Here is a 13966-nt window from a genome sequence, read left to right as displayed (position 1 = left end):
AAGAGGGGAAACCGTGTCTGCCTTGCGTTGCTATAGTAATGCTCCCACAGCGATGTCACTGGCGTCCATAGTGATGAACAACTCGGCTGAGGGGTCGGGGTCGGCGAGTGTCACAGAGGGAGCTAAAGAAGCCTTTAATGCATTGAAAGCCTCCAGCATAGGTGCAGTCCAGCGAACAGGTTTGAGTCCTGAAGTCTGTTTACCCGACAGTGAGTCTGTCAGCGGCTGTATTCCATCGGTGGAGACGGTGTAACCCAAGAAAGTGACGGAAGGCTGACGCAACTGCAATTTTCCTTTGTTGACCTCGACGCCGTTGGAGTTCATGGTCTGGAGGACCATGGATAAATGATTTTCATGTTCCTCAGCTGATTTGCTGAAAATGAGTATACTGTTGTAAAATGGAGTCAATGAAACGCTGCCACGTTTGTGCTGTGGTTTTTAGGCCGAATGGCATGAAGTTGTATTGGAACAAACCAAGCAGTGTCATAATAGCTGTTTCAGGGACGTCAGCCGGCGCTACATGAATCTGGTGGTAGGCGCGTTTACAATCAATGACACTGAAGATTGTAGCGCCCGATAACACATGAGTGAAATCATTTATGTCAGGCATGCGGTAATTGTCCATGACAGTACCAGTGTTTAAACATCTGAAGTTGCCGCACATTCAGAAAGTACCATCATGTTTGAGGACAAGGCGGATCGGTGAAGACCAGTTACTGTCTGACGGTTGCAGCATACCTGTTTCCAAAAGTTCGTTAATTTGCTGCTGGGCTGCGCGCAACTTAATAGGGTTGAGGCAACTAACCTTGTGCCTAATAGGAGGGCCGGCAGTGGTAACCATCTTGTGTGTCATTCTGTCAGTGACGGAAGAAACTGAGAACTGCACACGAGACTGATCAATGTCCTGACGTGAAGTTTTTGGACGGGTAGGGCGCAACAAGGCATAGACGTTTGTGCAAGTGGGAAAAGGGAGCATGAAAGTCACATGTCTAGTACGTGAGCATGGCGTGCGCTTGTTTGGAGAGGGCGTCTGCACGTGCAGTGCGGAGCAGGTCAGAATGCGGGGCAACTTTCTGCTGTCACCCTTGCACTTGGTACCTGGCGCGGGCGAGTGCAGCGTTGGCGTTGCACGTGGAACACCGATGGCTGCCGAGTCACGTGGCTGGTGCGCAAGAGAGGGGGAATGTTTATCAACATGCGGGGCAGCTGCCGAGTCGTGTTCTGACAGTAGATTAGTGACGCAGGTCACAATGTTGCCCGCGAAGATGGAGCACTTGTGTACCAACTCACATGTCACGAGAGAAACAGAACTGGAAAATAAGTGTGGGAGCACAGTATCTGAGTGTTAGTGGGATGATGTAGCACTGAGCCCTGAACCACTTTCGGAGAGAGTTTGTAATGGAACAAAAAATCCATACCGAGAATTGGTTCATCAATATCAGCAATGTAGAAAGTCCATGGAAAACACAGAGAAGGAGATAGGTACACCGTAACTTTGACAGGGCTGAGGTTTGTAACACTGATGCGATGACAGCTCGTAGAAGTGACTTCGTCAGTGAAAAGTCAGGGGGAGCTAAAGATGTAGGTACAATGGACACTTCAGCACCAGTGTCGACTAGGAAAACAAGCCATGACAAAATGTCAAGGGGCTTCGGTGTCCCCTGGAAAACCAGCTGGTCTGTGGCAGGAGAGGCCGTACAGCAGGCTGGCACAGTTGGCGTGGATGTGTTACTGGCAAGGACATCCGTAGCAGCAGCAGGTTCCACTGACCTTGACGTGTCGTGAAAACGCGACGCAGCTGGCATGGTCGGTACTGTGGGAACGAGCGGTTGCGCAATACGTGTAGGGGTCCCGGAAACTGGACCATAGGTTACAGGTACTGATTTGAATTTGCCCACCTTGGAAATAATGCAGAAGGCCAGCAGGGCAGACACAGGCCGAGCTGTGGGAGAGGCGAGCGGCTGAGCTGTCTGAACCAGGGCATCCTGAGAGTGGGAGAGGGGGTTGGTAACTCGTGTGACAGAAGTGTAAGTTCTCTGAGCACATTGAAAACATGCCCCATGGGCTCAGACTATAAATTACTGGTGGAACTTGTGGAAGATCACTGCGGTGTGGTAAGACGCCACTGGAAGGTGAAACGCCGAAAGATGTATTTAAACCCACGTGATCGAAAAGTTGAGCAACGGGTCTTTGGGGTGAGCAAGGAGAATTCTGCACACGAAAATGTCCATCGTTAGTCTGCAAATGAGGAAAAACCGTAAAAGGTCGCGATTGATAGTGGCCGGGTGCGTTTTGCACAAATGGCGGCATTGCACACGGCACGACAGTAACTGTTGTTGTGGCCCATTTTCTGAATATTATCCACTTTACATTTTGGCGAGCACAGTCTGGTGACATGAAATCCGAGTCCATTGTCTGAGTTAACAGTGTAGCACTCGACCATTGTAGAACAACAAAGTTTGAAGTTAACATGGTTGGAGATTGCGAATCACTATGGAGTAATGGAGAGCCGGCCGTTGGCGAAGGATTTAAGGGGCCCCGTGGTCGTAGTTGGGCTTCCAAATCTTTGAACAAAGCATTGGGTGAGGTGGCCATGGCGGCATGCGCATAACCTGTTTATTTACAACACCCAGCGCGGAAGTTGTGGAAGACACATAGACTTCGGGGTCACCAATATGGGAACAGGATACAAATAGCAGTATATGGAATAAACTGTCCCCACTAATATCTGCACATACATATATTTCGACAATTACCATACATGTGCACACAGTACAAGGTATAAGAACAGATGGAGTAAACATGGCGGTTTGGATGAGTGACCTGAGTCCCAAAGATTAAGGTTGTCTATGGTCAAAACGACGACCTATCGATGCCACAAGCTTTTGCAGTTATGGCAGTTGAAGATCACTGGGTTGCTGCAGGAGAAATAAGCATAAAGAGTGAAAAATGGCCAGGCATTATTTTGGTAAATTAAGTAAGGTTTTCAAAATGAGGTTTCCATGTTTCTGCAATGAAAAATTTACAACCAGTATGATTGCTAATATACTGATTAAAATATGCATAAGTTTTACTTATGGCAGCATGACATGAACCTATAATCCAAAAACCGTTCAAAAACTGATAGCTATGAAGTGAAAGATGGAAAGGTGTATGTTAGGAACTACTAAGAGGTTAAGGGAATTGACTGGGTGCAAGATGAAATCATGATGTAATATTAATGAAGAGGAGGTGGATGAGACAAATAGTTTAGTGAATGGATGCTAAGTTCTTTACTAGATTCCAATCATCATCATCATCATCATCATCATCATCATCAATGGTTTGATATGTACAACACACATCTTTCACCGGTGCCAAATTTATCACAGATCCATAATTTTCTTGCACAAAGTACTGATGGAGTTTTGGGAAGGAATACTACTGAATTTCTATGCAGAAAGTGCATAGCACAGTCTGCAGTAAATGATGTTGCACTGTTCATGAAAGCAGTAAAAATATTTCACTACGCATCAGGTTTGTCTGCCAGAGATTACTACTGGTTACAATTTTGACCGTCATACTGAGCAGTTTTTGTGCTTAACAACATAAGAAACATTGATACTGGTGCCAAGGTTAAAAACAAGAGTAGATTTTATTTGCTACTGAATGCAAGAAAGCACTATTTTTAAACATACCCATTTTGTATCCTCTAAATGTTTTCAACAACTCACATTTCTTATGAATAAGCAGCACGACTAATCTTTTACTTGGATGAAACTCTCAAACTTTACTTTTCTTATTTTCTCAGTACATTTAAATAGGGATCCTTCCATTACTATAATTTATGGTTTAACATGTTCCATTACCATTTTGCTGTGACATGATTAGATTTAAATTACTGGTCTGTATGTACAAGTTTTCTAATGTTTCTAAACTCTCCTTATATTTTCTTTCTAAGTTACAAAGATTAATCTATATATATAAAACAAAGTCGGGTTTGTTACAACACTTATAACTCGAGATCTGCTGGACCAATTTTCATGGTTTTTGATTTGTTGGATTTGTCTCCGCCCCGAATAGCAGAATACATCTTAAAAATAATGAAAAATTGACGAATAAAAATTTTCATGGTTTTTGATTTGTTGGATTTGTCTCCGCCCCGAATAGCAGAATACATCTTAAAAATAATGAAAAATTGACGAATACTTGAAAAATGCGTTATTTTCCCTAAAAGTTCTTTAGTTTTGGAGCTGTCAAATTTTTTTGTCAAAATCTGTAAGTAATGATTGACATTTATGCATGCGTTCATAAACTATTTAAAATGGATGAATAAACTATAGTGTGTATTTTTTTTAAAAAAAAAAAGATTGAAAAATATTACGCGTGCGTTCAGAAATGTGTAATGAATATGTTGTATAGCTAGAGAAGGCCAAAATGCACACATTAAACTCAAGCAGGCGGGCGTGAGGTCTGAAACAGGATACATAATGAATGCTATAAAGAAAAGTACGTAGCTTCTGGAATACTTAACTTTAATCCACATTTGTAGAACATTGCTCTTGATGATACAGAAGTATTATAGCAATTGAATACGGCGCCTTGCTAGGTCGTAGCAACTGTAGCTGAAGGCTATGTTAACTATTGTCTCAGCAAATGAGAGCGTAATTCTCAGTGAACCATGGCTAGCAACGTTGGCTGTACAACTGGGCGAGTGCTAGTACGTCTCACCAGACCTGCCGTGTGGTGGCACTCGGTCTGCAATTACTGACAGTGGCGACACGCGGGTCCGTCGTATACTAGCGGACCGCGGCCGATTTAAAAGCTACCACCTAACAAGTGTGGTGTCTGGCGGTGACACCACAGAATACTTAATCATTTCAATAAATGCTCATTTGTTTATTACATGTCAAACATTTGTTGTCCAATCCTGTCAAATACTGTAACAACTATTTATGTGTGCGTTCAGAAATTTATTTTGTGTAAAATGTCTCGAAAGTTCAGGTAGGTACTGTTATATTTGTTTGTTTTAGACATTAATTTGTGTAAATTATTTATTAAATTAATTAAAGATTTATTCTACACGTTAACAAAAGTGTAAATATCTTTTCATAGGTTGTCTATGATTTTTCTTGACAAGCTATTGTCTATGTCTCGATTGTTTTATGTGGTTTTGTGCGAGTGCATATTCAGTATTACTATTAATAAAAATGCCGCTTCCTAGAAGATCTAATTTTTCCCAGCAGAGCCGTAATGCAATTAGGCAATGGAATATCGCAAGTCAATTATCTGACGAAGAACGGGAAATTGCCCGAGAAGAGCGCCGCGTTAGGATGGAGCAAAGAAGGGCCTTAATTCGTGCTTCTCAAACACAAGAGCAAAGAGAGGCAGCCCGTGAAACTGCTAGATTAGAAACGAGAAATCGTCGAGCTTATCGTACAGATGAACAGAGGAATAATCTTCGAAGTGCAAGAAGAAATGGTTCAAGTATTGATTTGAATCGAGCAGCGTTTCGATATGAATGCACCATCGACTACAGCTTGCATCATTTAGTTTGCATTGGTCCAATGGACGTTGTTTGCCAGCATTGTGGCGCATTGAAGTTTGCTGGTGAAACGCCTGGTTTGTGCTGCCTTAGTGGTAAAGTGACATTGCCATTAGTGGTCCCGCCACCAGGGCCATTGCGTTCCCTGCTTTATGGCGAAACACTAGAATCACGACATTTTCTAGCGAACACTCAAAAATACAATGTCTGTTTCCAAATGACTTCATCTGGGGCAGAAATTATTGAAGAACACGGATATAATCCGACATTTAAGGTAATTTACGTTAAAAGAAGAACAACTTGACTGGCGTCAAGGGATCAACACAGCTACGAAAAGAGCAATTCTCCAAGATTTGCAGCAAATGCTTCATGAACATTATGCATTGGACAGGCTGTTCAAGACTGCTTTACAGCGCATGCCAACTGATGACTATAAAGTTGTAATCAGAGCAGATAAAAGACCAGCTGGAACACATGAACGCACATTTAATGCTCCAACAATCGATGAAGTGGCAATCCTGATTGTTGGTGAAAACTTGGAAACATGTGATATTGTGCTTACACGACGCAATACTGGGCAACTACAAAGAATATATGAAACACACCGTTCATATGACGCGTTACAATACCCGCTGATGTTTTGGCAAGGAGACAATGGATATCACTTTAATATCAAAATGATTAATCCATTGAATGGTAAGATCAATATCATTGTTTTCATTTTAACTTGATATACATTTTATTCTGTTCGCTTTTGGTACACAAAAAAAGTTGTCACTCCTAATTTAGTAGAGAGTAGCTGTAAGAGTCATTAACCTATTAGGGTTCTAAAATACAATTTTTACTGTATTTGTTTCAGGTGAGGAAACTACCAAGAAGGTTAGTTCGATGAATTATTACGCATATCGTTTGATGATTCATGAAAATTCTGACAATTATTTGTTGCGATTTCGTCGACTGCTTCAACAATACTGCATTGACATGTACGTTAAAATCGAAACGGAGCGCCTGACTTTCATCCGGTTGAATCAAGCTAAATTGCGTTCGGAAGAGTATATTCATTTACGCGATGCAATAAGCACAGAAGGAGATTCAGAAAATGTTGGTCGATTGACTATTTTACCAGCGACATACACAGGTAGCCCGCGTCATATGCATGAATATGCGCAAGATGCAATGACATATGTTCGTCATTATGGTCGGCCAGATCTATTCATTACATTTACATGTAATCCGAAATGGATGGAAATTATTCAATTGCTGCTTCCCGGACAAACATCAAGTGATCGACACGACATCACCGCACGGGTTTTCAAGCAAAAAATTCGGTCACTAATAAATTACATTGTTAAGCAACACGTCTTTGGGATTACTCGATGCTGGATGTATTCAGTCGAATGGCAAAAACAAGGCCTACCGCATGCTCACATTCTAATTTGATTAGTAGACAGAATTCGGCCAGATCAAATAGATGACATCATATGTGCGGAGATTCCTGCTCCTGAAACTGATCCAGACCTACATGATGCTGTAATCACGAATATGATTCATGGACCATGTGGCACTATCAACCGCCAATCACTGTGCATGGTCAACGGCAAATGTTCCCAACGGTATCCGCGAAAATTCACGGCAGAGACCATTACAGGCAACGATGGTTATCCATTGTATCGGCGTTGATCGCCCGATGATAATGGTAGAACTATCACAACTAAAGTGAAAGGAAACGATTTCATAGTTGACAACAGTTGGATTGTTCCATATTCGCCACTTCTTTCCAAAACATTCAAGGCACATTGTAATGTTGAGTATTGCAGTTCAGTGAAATCTATTAAATACATTTGCAAATATGTCACGAAAGGGAGCGACATGGCGGTTTTTGGTATCCAAACATCCAATATCAAGGATGAAATCACGCACTATCAAGTTGGTAGATATGTGAACTGCAATGAAGCAATTTGGCGTATATTCTCATTCCCTATTCACGAACGTTATCCCACTGTTGTACATTTGGGGGTGCATCTAGAGAACGATCAGAGAGTATATTTCACAGCGTCGAATGCTGCTCAACGTGCCGAAACACCTCAAGCGACAACACTGACCAGTTTCTTTACGATTTGTCAAAACGATCCGTTCGCACGAACGTTGCTTTACTCGGAAATGCCACGTTATTACACTTGGAACGCTACATCGAAGAAATTTCAACGTCGGAAGCAAGGCGATGCAGTTCCTGGTCATCCAGATATGCGTTCTGCTGATGTTCTTGGTCGTATTTACACAGTTCATCCGAAGAATGATGAATGTTTCTATCTTCAGTTGTTGCTGGTACATGTTCGAGGGCCAAACTTCAACTGTCTGTAAATATGAGAGTTGCATTGTTGAACGATCTATCTGCTGATGATTTCTCGAAGCAATTGCTGACTATCGGTAATGGCCGTGTTCCTGTTGACGAATCGAGCGGTTTGATTTCATTTCCTCCAAATTTTTGCAATTTCGTCTCATCAAAAGACGAGCTTATCAACAAAGTATTTCCGGATATAATTGCTAACCGCAAAAATACTAAATGGTTAAGTGAGCGAGCAATTTTGGCAGCTAAAAATAAAGATGTAGATGACCTCAATTTTATAATTCAAAATCAAATCGTAGGTACTCTGTATTCATTCAAATCTATCGACTGTGTAACAAACGAAGAAGAAGCCACTAATTATCCAACTGAATTTTTGAACTCCTTGGATGTGCCTGGTTTACCACCGCACAATTTACAACTGAAGGTTGGCTCGGTAGTCGTCATGCTTAGAAATTTAAACCAACCAAAACTGTGCAATGGAACGCGTTTGATGATAAGAAAACTGATGAGCAAAGTGATTCACACGTCGATACTTAAAGGAAAATTTAAAGATGAGGAAGTTCTTATTCCAAGGATTCTGATAATCCCAACAGATATGCCCTTTGAGTTTAAACGAATTCAATTCCCGATTCGTCTTGCCTTCGCCATGACGATCAACAAATCACAGGGCCAATCCTTGACTATTTGTGGCCTCAATCTAGAAAATGCGTGTTTTTTCATGGTCAATTGTACGTGGCATGCTCACGTGTCGGCAAACCATCCGCATTATTTGTTCTTGCGCCTGACCAAAAAACAAAGAATGTCATTTACCACAAGGTGCTTGAATGAAAATCCGATTAATGAATTAATCAGAGTGTATCCCAACCTGCACAACATAGTTTTCAATGATTTTTTTCTGACGTGTGTTTGAAATACTTAATTATTATTATTTTTTTAATTTTTATTCTCATTCTGTATGTATTCATCATCATTCATCAAAATAAAATACTTTTATATTTCTATCTATATTAATATTATTTTGTATCATTGTATTACGTTCATCAAAGCCTAAATTAGTTCAGCTAAAAGGTAACACGACATTCATTGACTGTTAGGCGGTACGAAGTTTGCCGGGTCAGCTAGTTGGAAATAATTGAAAGTTTTCTTTTGAAAAGACAATGCAATATGTAGTAGCAAAAATTAAAATTTAAGGTGGAACAAATGCATATTGGTAGGTTACTCGTGCTAGCAACAAAGATGCAAACTGATGTGTGGGCCACTCAAAACAGGTTCATGGTTCCTTTATTTTCCACCTTTGTGAGAGGAAGAACCTGCTTATATGACTACTATAAAGAAAAGGTGTTTACATAAGAAGATGCAAAAACCACACACACTGTCAAATGTACATCATATCATTTTGTTATGATGCAATATGTCTTTGCCACAGCTGCAGGTTTTACTGGACACATTTTTGTGTTAGTCTGCTTTGCAAATGAACAAAGTAATGCATATAGTGTAATTTACAAACAAATTTGCTTATAGAGTCACCATAATTTCTGTCTGACCCTGCCCATTCAGAAACTCCTCAAAATACAAACCTTTTGAAGCTGTTCCTCACTGCTGACAATACCTTCCTTCAGAAATAGACCATAGTCTTTGTAGAAGGCATCAAACTTTTCAACATCTTTTGTGGAACGGTCATGCAAAAATCGGAGGATACGATTTACCAGAACAGTACGTAGTTTCCTGCAAAATAAAACTGTGTGAAGCAATCAGATACATAAAAGGATTATCAAGAAGACATGTACCTCCTGGGAGAAAAAATTCTGCACAAAATTTCTCAAATGTTTCATGGACTACTTCAAATCATTTCAGTCTTGTAGTATCTAAAACAAGTCCAAATCACTTACAACAGAAAAAGTTACATGCAGAAGAATACTTTCTAACCACTATTTTGGGAATAAATACTGTTAACACACAAGGCAGCTGAGAGAAAAAAATAAAATAAAACACAGATCACCCCCACAAATATCAGTTTCACTTTCTTACTATTTGTTCTACACATATTTAATATGCTGCTTTACTATATTTCCTAAATTTTACTCTGTTGTTGACACGTTCGGGTCAGGGTTAAAAGCAACATCCTGCATGTCAGGCTTGATGTTGTTAAGACCACTGGTTTGTCAGTTTTCATACAATTGTAAACCAGCTGGGTCAGACTGAAGACTGTTTTTCATTACCTGTCCATACCAGCAGAGGCGAGCATCCTTTACTTTATCCACAATTGGAACAATAAAAATTCTCTTTCAAATATTCTCATTTCTTAAAACTGGAAATATCATTTCTTACTTGGTCATATCAAGTCAGTCCGCGAGTCCTTCAATGCATATTCAACTTTATCATATGATATGACTTCACATACTTTTCCTCACTGGGATGTATTCTGCACCAAAAATGGGTGCTATGAATATTGTAGCAATGTAAATTTTTGTCTTGATATTTTGCAAAACATTTTAATCACAAAGGACTCAGGTAACTTGTCTACATTTTATGCCAAGCTACATTTACTGTCATCCAGTTATCAGAAGTGGCATCACAATCTGGCAGGTGTTTAAAATGTATGGTCTTCGGCTGGACTTGATAACCAATTACTGCAGTGCCACTGGTTTGGTGACCATGTTCCACATATTCAGCCTTCTTGATACTGAGGTCTACTCATTCTCAACCAGTCTGTCCGTCCAAATCTGTACCTGATTTCTGAATACACGGATGTTTCTTGTGTTAGGATTGTATGATCCATGTAAAGAAGTATCTAGGTTTGTGGTGTCTGTATGTCAACCATTGCTGTATGCATGTGAAGAAAGTGGTAATACAGCATAGCCCTGATGAACACCAACAGCGATATCAGATGGTGGAAAAATTCCAAATGGGCCTGGGTCACACTAGTGGCTTTGTGATAAAGAGTCTGTACCCAACTCACAGAGGTCTCTGGAACTTCATGATAACAAACAGCTTGTCTAATGAGGTCATGCAGACTCAGTTGATTGCTTTCACTGTGTTAGGAAATGTCATGTGTACACACTTCTATTTCACCTTATGCTTTTGCATTAATAGGCATGTTGCATGGATTGCACTGATGGTGCTACCCTTAACGAAACCACACTGGCTAAGAGTGTTTCAATGTTTCTGAGCCCATTGTTCAAGGCTTGCTCAAATATTTTTTTAACAGCTTAGCAAGTTGAGCAGTTCAGAAACAGCAATATCCAGAATTAATCTTTCACTCTGTACTGGAGTGTGCACCTTTTAGAAATTTACTGTCAGATAAAAACTGTGTACCACATTAGAACTCAAGCCTGAAACTTTGTCTTTCACATGCAGTGCTCTTGTTGTTGTAGACTGACATCTTTATGCCAATCTCTTTATGGGCCAGCTGAATGGATCTTCCTTATCCACCCAACACCATAAACACCTAGTCTGATTCAGATTAACTGACTATGCCTTCGCAATATGGGCCCCACGACTGATCAGCCTCAGCTTGTTCTTCCAGAACCACAGCACCACTCCCAAATCCTCTTCACTTTGCCCTTCTTGACTGAACAAGCTATCTGCCTCAATGCTGAGTCCCATATCTCTGGTGTTACCACAAAAACCCTTGTCCATACCAGAAACAGTACATTCATTTTGATAGACTGTGAGCACTGGACAACAATGTAAAGTGCGAGTTATCCAAATATTCTTACCTCACCAGAGGCTTTACAGTCCAGCTAGTGCAGAAATGTCCCTCGTTGTTTCCTCTGAACATCAACAGTCCCATGACCATTGTGATGGCCAGTAACTCTCATATTATCCAACATAAAACTTGCATTTTAAAATTCAATCACATCCTTCACTAGTACTGTAAAGCCACATTTGAAAGAAATTATGCCATACAGCAATTTTGCTGTAATTACTGTGCAGCATTGTATATGGGTACAGCAAGTAACCAAATCTCTACTCTCGTGAATAGCAACAGAAAAACAGTGGCTAACTATGAACCTGACCACGCATTCATTGGACATTATGTCCATCAGTCCATTTGATTAGATTCCCCTATCATCAATTCAACTGGTGGAAAATATCCATGCAGCATCTCCTCCGATACTGCAATACCTCTGTCCTAAATCTCACTAGTCCCCAACCTTGGCCTCAACCTCACTCTTTCCTATCCTGTCTCATCTATGCCCCCCCCCTTCCGCCATCCCCCTCACCCCATCCCCTCCAACTTCTCCAAGATCTTCTAATAACTCATACCCTTTGTACATCTTCCTCTTCCCAACTCCATGATCCATTCACAATCACTTCACACACCTCTGACAAGGCAGGTGCTTAGGAAACAGTGTCAAGACAGCTGCAGAAGTGTTGTGTGTGTGTGTGTGTGTGTGTGTGTGTGTGTGTGTGTGTGTGTGTGTGTGTGTGTGTGTGGGCGCGCGGGCGCGCGGGCGCGCGCACATGTGCTTGCTTTCTATCAATCATCTGTAAGTGTGTGGAAGTGGTTCTATGACTGGTAGGTGGATGTATTTACCAAAATGTAAAGAATTTTTCTCGATCATGAGCTACAGCAGAGCGTCGATTATCCGAAGTAATCGGGGGACATGGGTGTTCGGAAAACTGGTTTGTTCGGATAATCGAACTGTACATGTTTATTTGCCAAAAAATTGGATAAAGTGGTTGCAGATTCACCTTCTTCTAACCTTTTAATAATCTTGTACTCGTCCCTCATAGAAAGGACAACACATTTACATTTAAGCATTTTGTATCGTCAAGTTCAGTTCTTCACGCAGCAGCACACAAGTAATCGTAACAGAGAACAGAAACTGACTGACTGCACTGTGAGAAGCTCTTCTTGGGGGTGCGCAATCCTTCAAACTGCGCGGAGCAGCACGCCTCAACTCTAAGCTGGCGCAGCTGTTGCTGTGAACAGCTCTGATACTGCAGCTACTTCTACTGCCAGTGCCAAGCCGACAGAAGTGTGCTGATTGTTGAAACACAGCGACTGGCGGCTTGGCCAGTCAGCAGCACCTTGTGAAGTCCCCATTAAAAGCAATGTTTTGCCAGCAGTGGCCCAGTGCAGCAACTATTGTGGGAGACTTGGTTTGGGAGTGAGGGGGATGACAGACGGTAGGGTGGGAGAGTAACAGGTGCGAGCGAGTACACAGTTCGGTTAAGCGGTCGTTCGGTTGACCGACGTTCAGATAATCATCGACGTTCTACTGTACTTTGAAAAAGAGAGTGTAAAGGGGAAAGAACAGAGAGTGTGCCTGCACATAGCATGAGAGATTTATCATCTGTATTACAGTGAGGGATTGGAAACATTCCCCTGTTGGCTTCTTTGGATTAACTCTGCTTTTCCTCAAAAATTCTACACTGAAGCCATTTGCAGAGAAACTGAATGTGCTACCGAGGTGGAAGTTCGAATAAAATTTTCGCTTTCTGAAACCTTTTCCCTTCTTAGTTCACAAGATCCCAAAAGTTTTAAGACTGCAAGTTCAGATCTATTATTGAGATTAGCTTCAGAATGACAAATTATTTTGAATTATCATAATAGTTTTACTTTAATACCAATTAACTGTGTTAATTTCTAATGGATAATGTACCAAAAAACAGCTTGCAATGTGATATATACTTCTAAGTAACATTACTTCACAGATACATGCTTTTATAGAATTACTAATGTAATAACAGCTACATTCTTACCTTATTAGGGCACTATTCTGTAGAAGCTCTCGACTAAGATTTAGAGGAATGTCTTCAGAGTCAACAACACCTACAGATGGGAGTGGAAAATCAATATTAAACTTATTATTTTCACAACTTAAATGTCTACCTGTATTCTAAAATGAGTACTCTGTAATTCTAACAAAGTACTTGAAAGCTGTAATGATAATGCAATGATATATGAAAGTGGAAATCTCCTGTGATTTAATTTAACAGGTGTCCACAACATCGATAACTTAATAACTGACATGAAAGGGCAATACTTTCAGGCCTCACCTGAAAAGAATAAGGGTTTTAAACTACTATGTCTCTGTTTTGCTTTGATTTTCCACCCTCTGTTAATATTCAGCTGGATGCTGTAA

The 13966-nt window shown here is 40.8% G+C and overlaps 1 protein-coding gene across 1 annotated transcript in view; it reads right to left on the bottom strand.

Annotated features, from left to right (window-relative positions):
• The window catches only part of LOC126094443 (heat shock protein 75 kDa, mitochondrial), a 308018-nt gene that overhangs the window by 17512 nt on the left and 276540 nt on the right, over nucleotides 1-13966 (bottom strand). Inside the window, exons 11-12 of the mRNA XM_049908816.1 lie at nucleotides 13584-13653; nucleotides 9449-9596 (exon numbers count right to left, since the gene is read on the bottom strand). Of these exons, the coding sequence (XP_049764773.1) occupies nucleotides 9449-9596; nucleotides 13584-13653 (218 nt within the window). The remainder of the gene's footprint in view (nucleotides 1-9448; nucleotides 9597-13583; nucleotides 13654-13966) is intronic.

Source organism: Schistocerca cancellata, chromosome 8 (genome assembly GCF_023864275.1).
Source record: "Schistocerca cancellata isolate TAMUIC-IGC-003103 chromosome 8, iqSchCanc2.1, whole genome shotgun sequence".
Classification (NCBI taxonomy): domain Eukaryota; kingdom Metazoa; phylum Arthropoda; class Insecta; order Orthoptera; family Acrididae; genus Schistocerca; species Schistocerca cancellata.
This window is presented reverse-complemented; position numbering and strand designations above follow the sequence as displayed.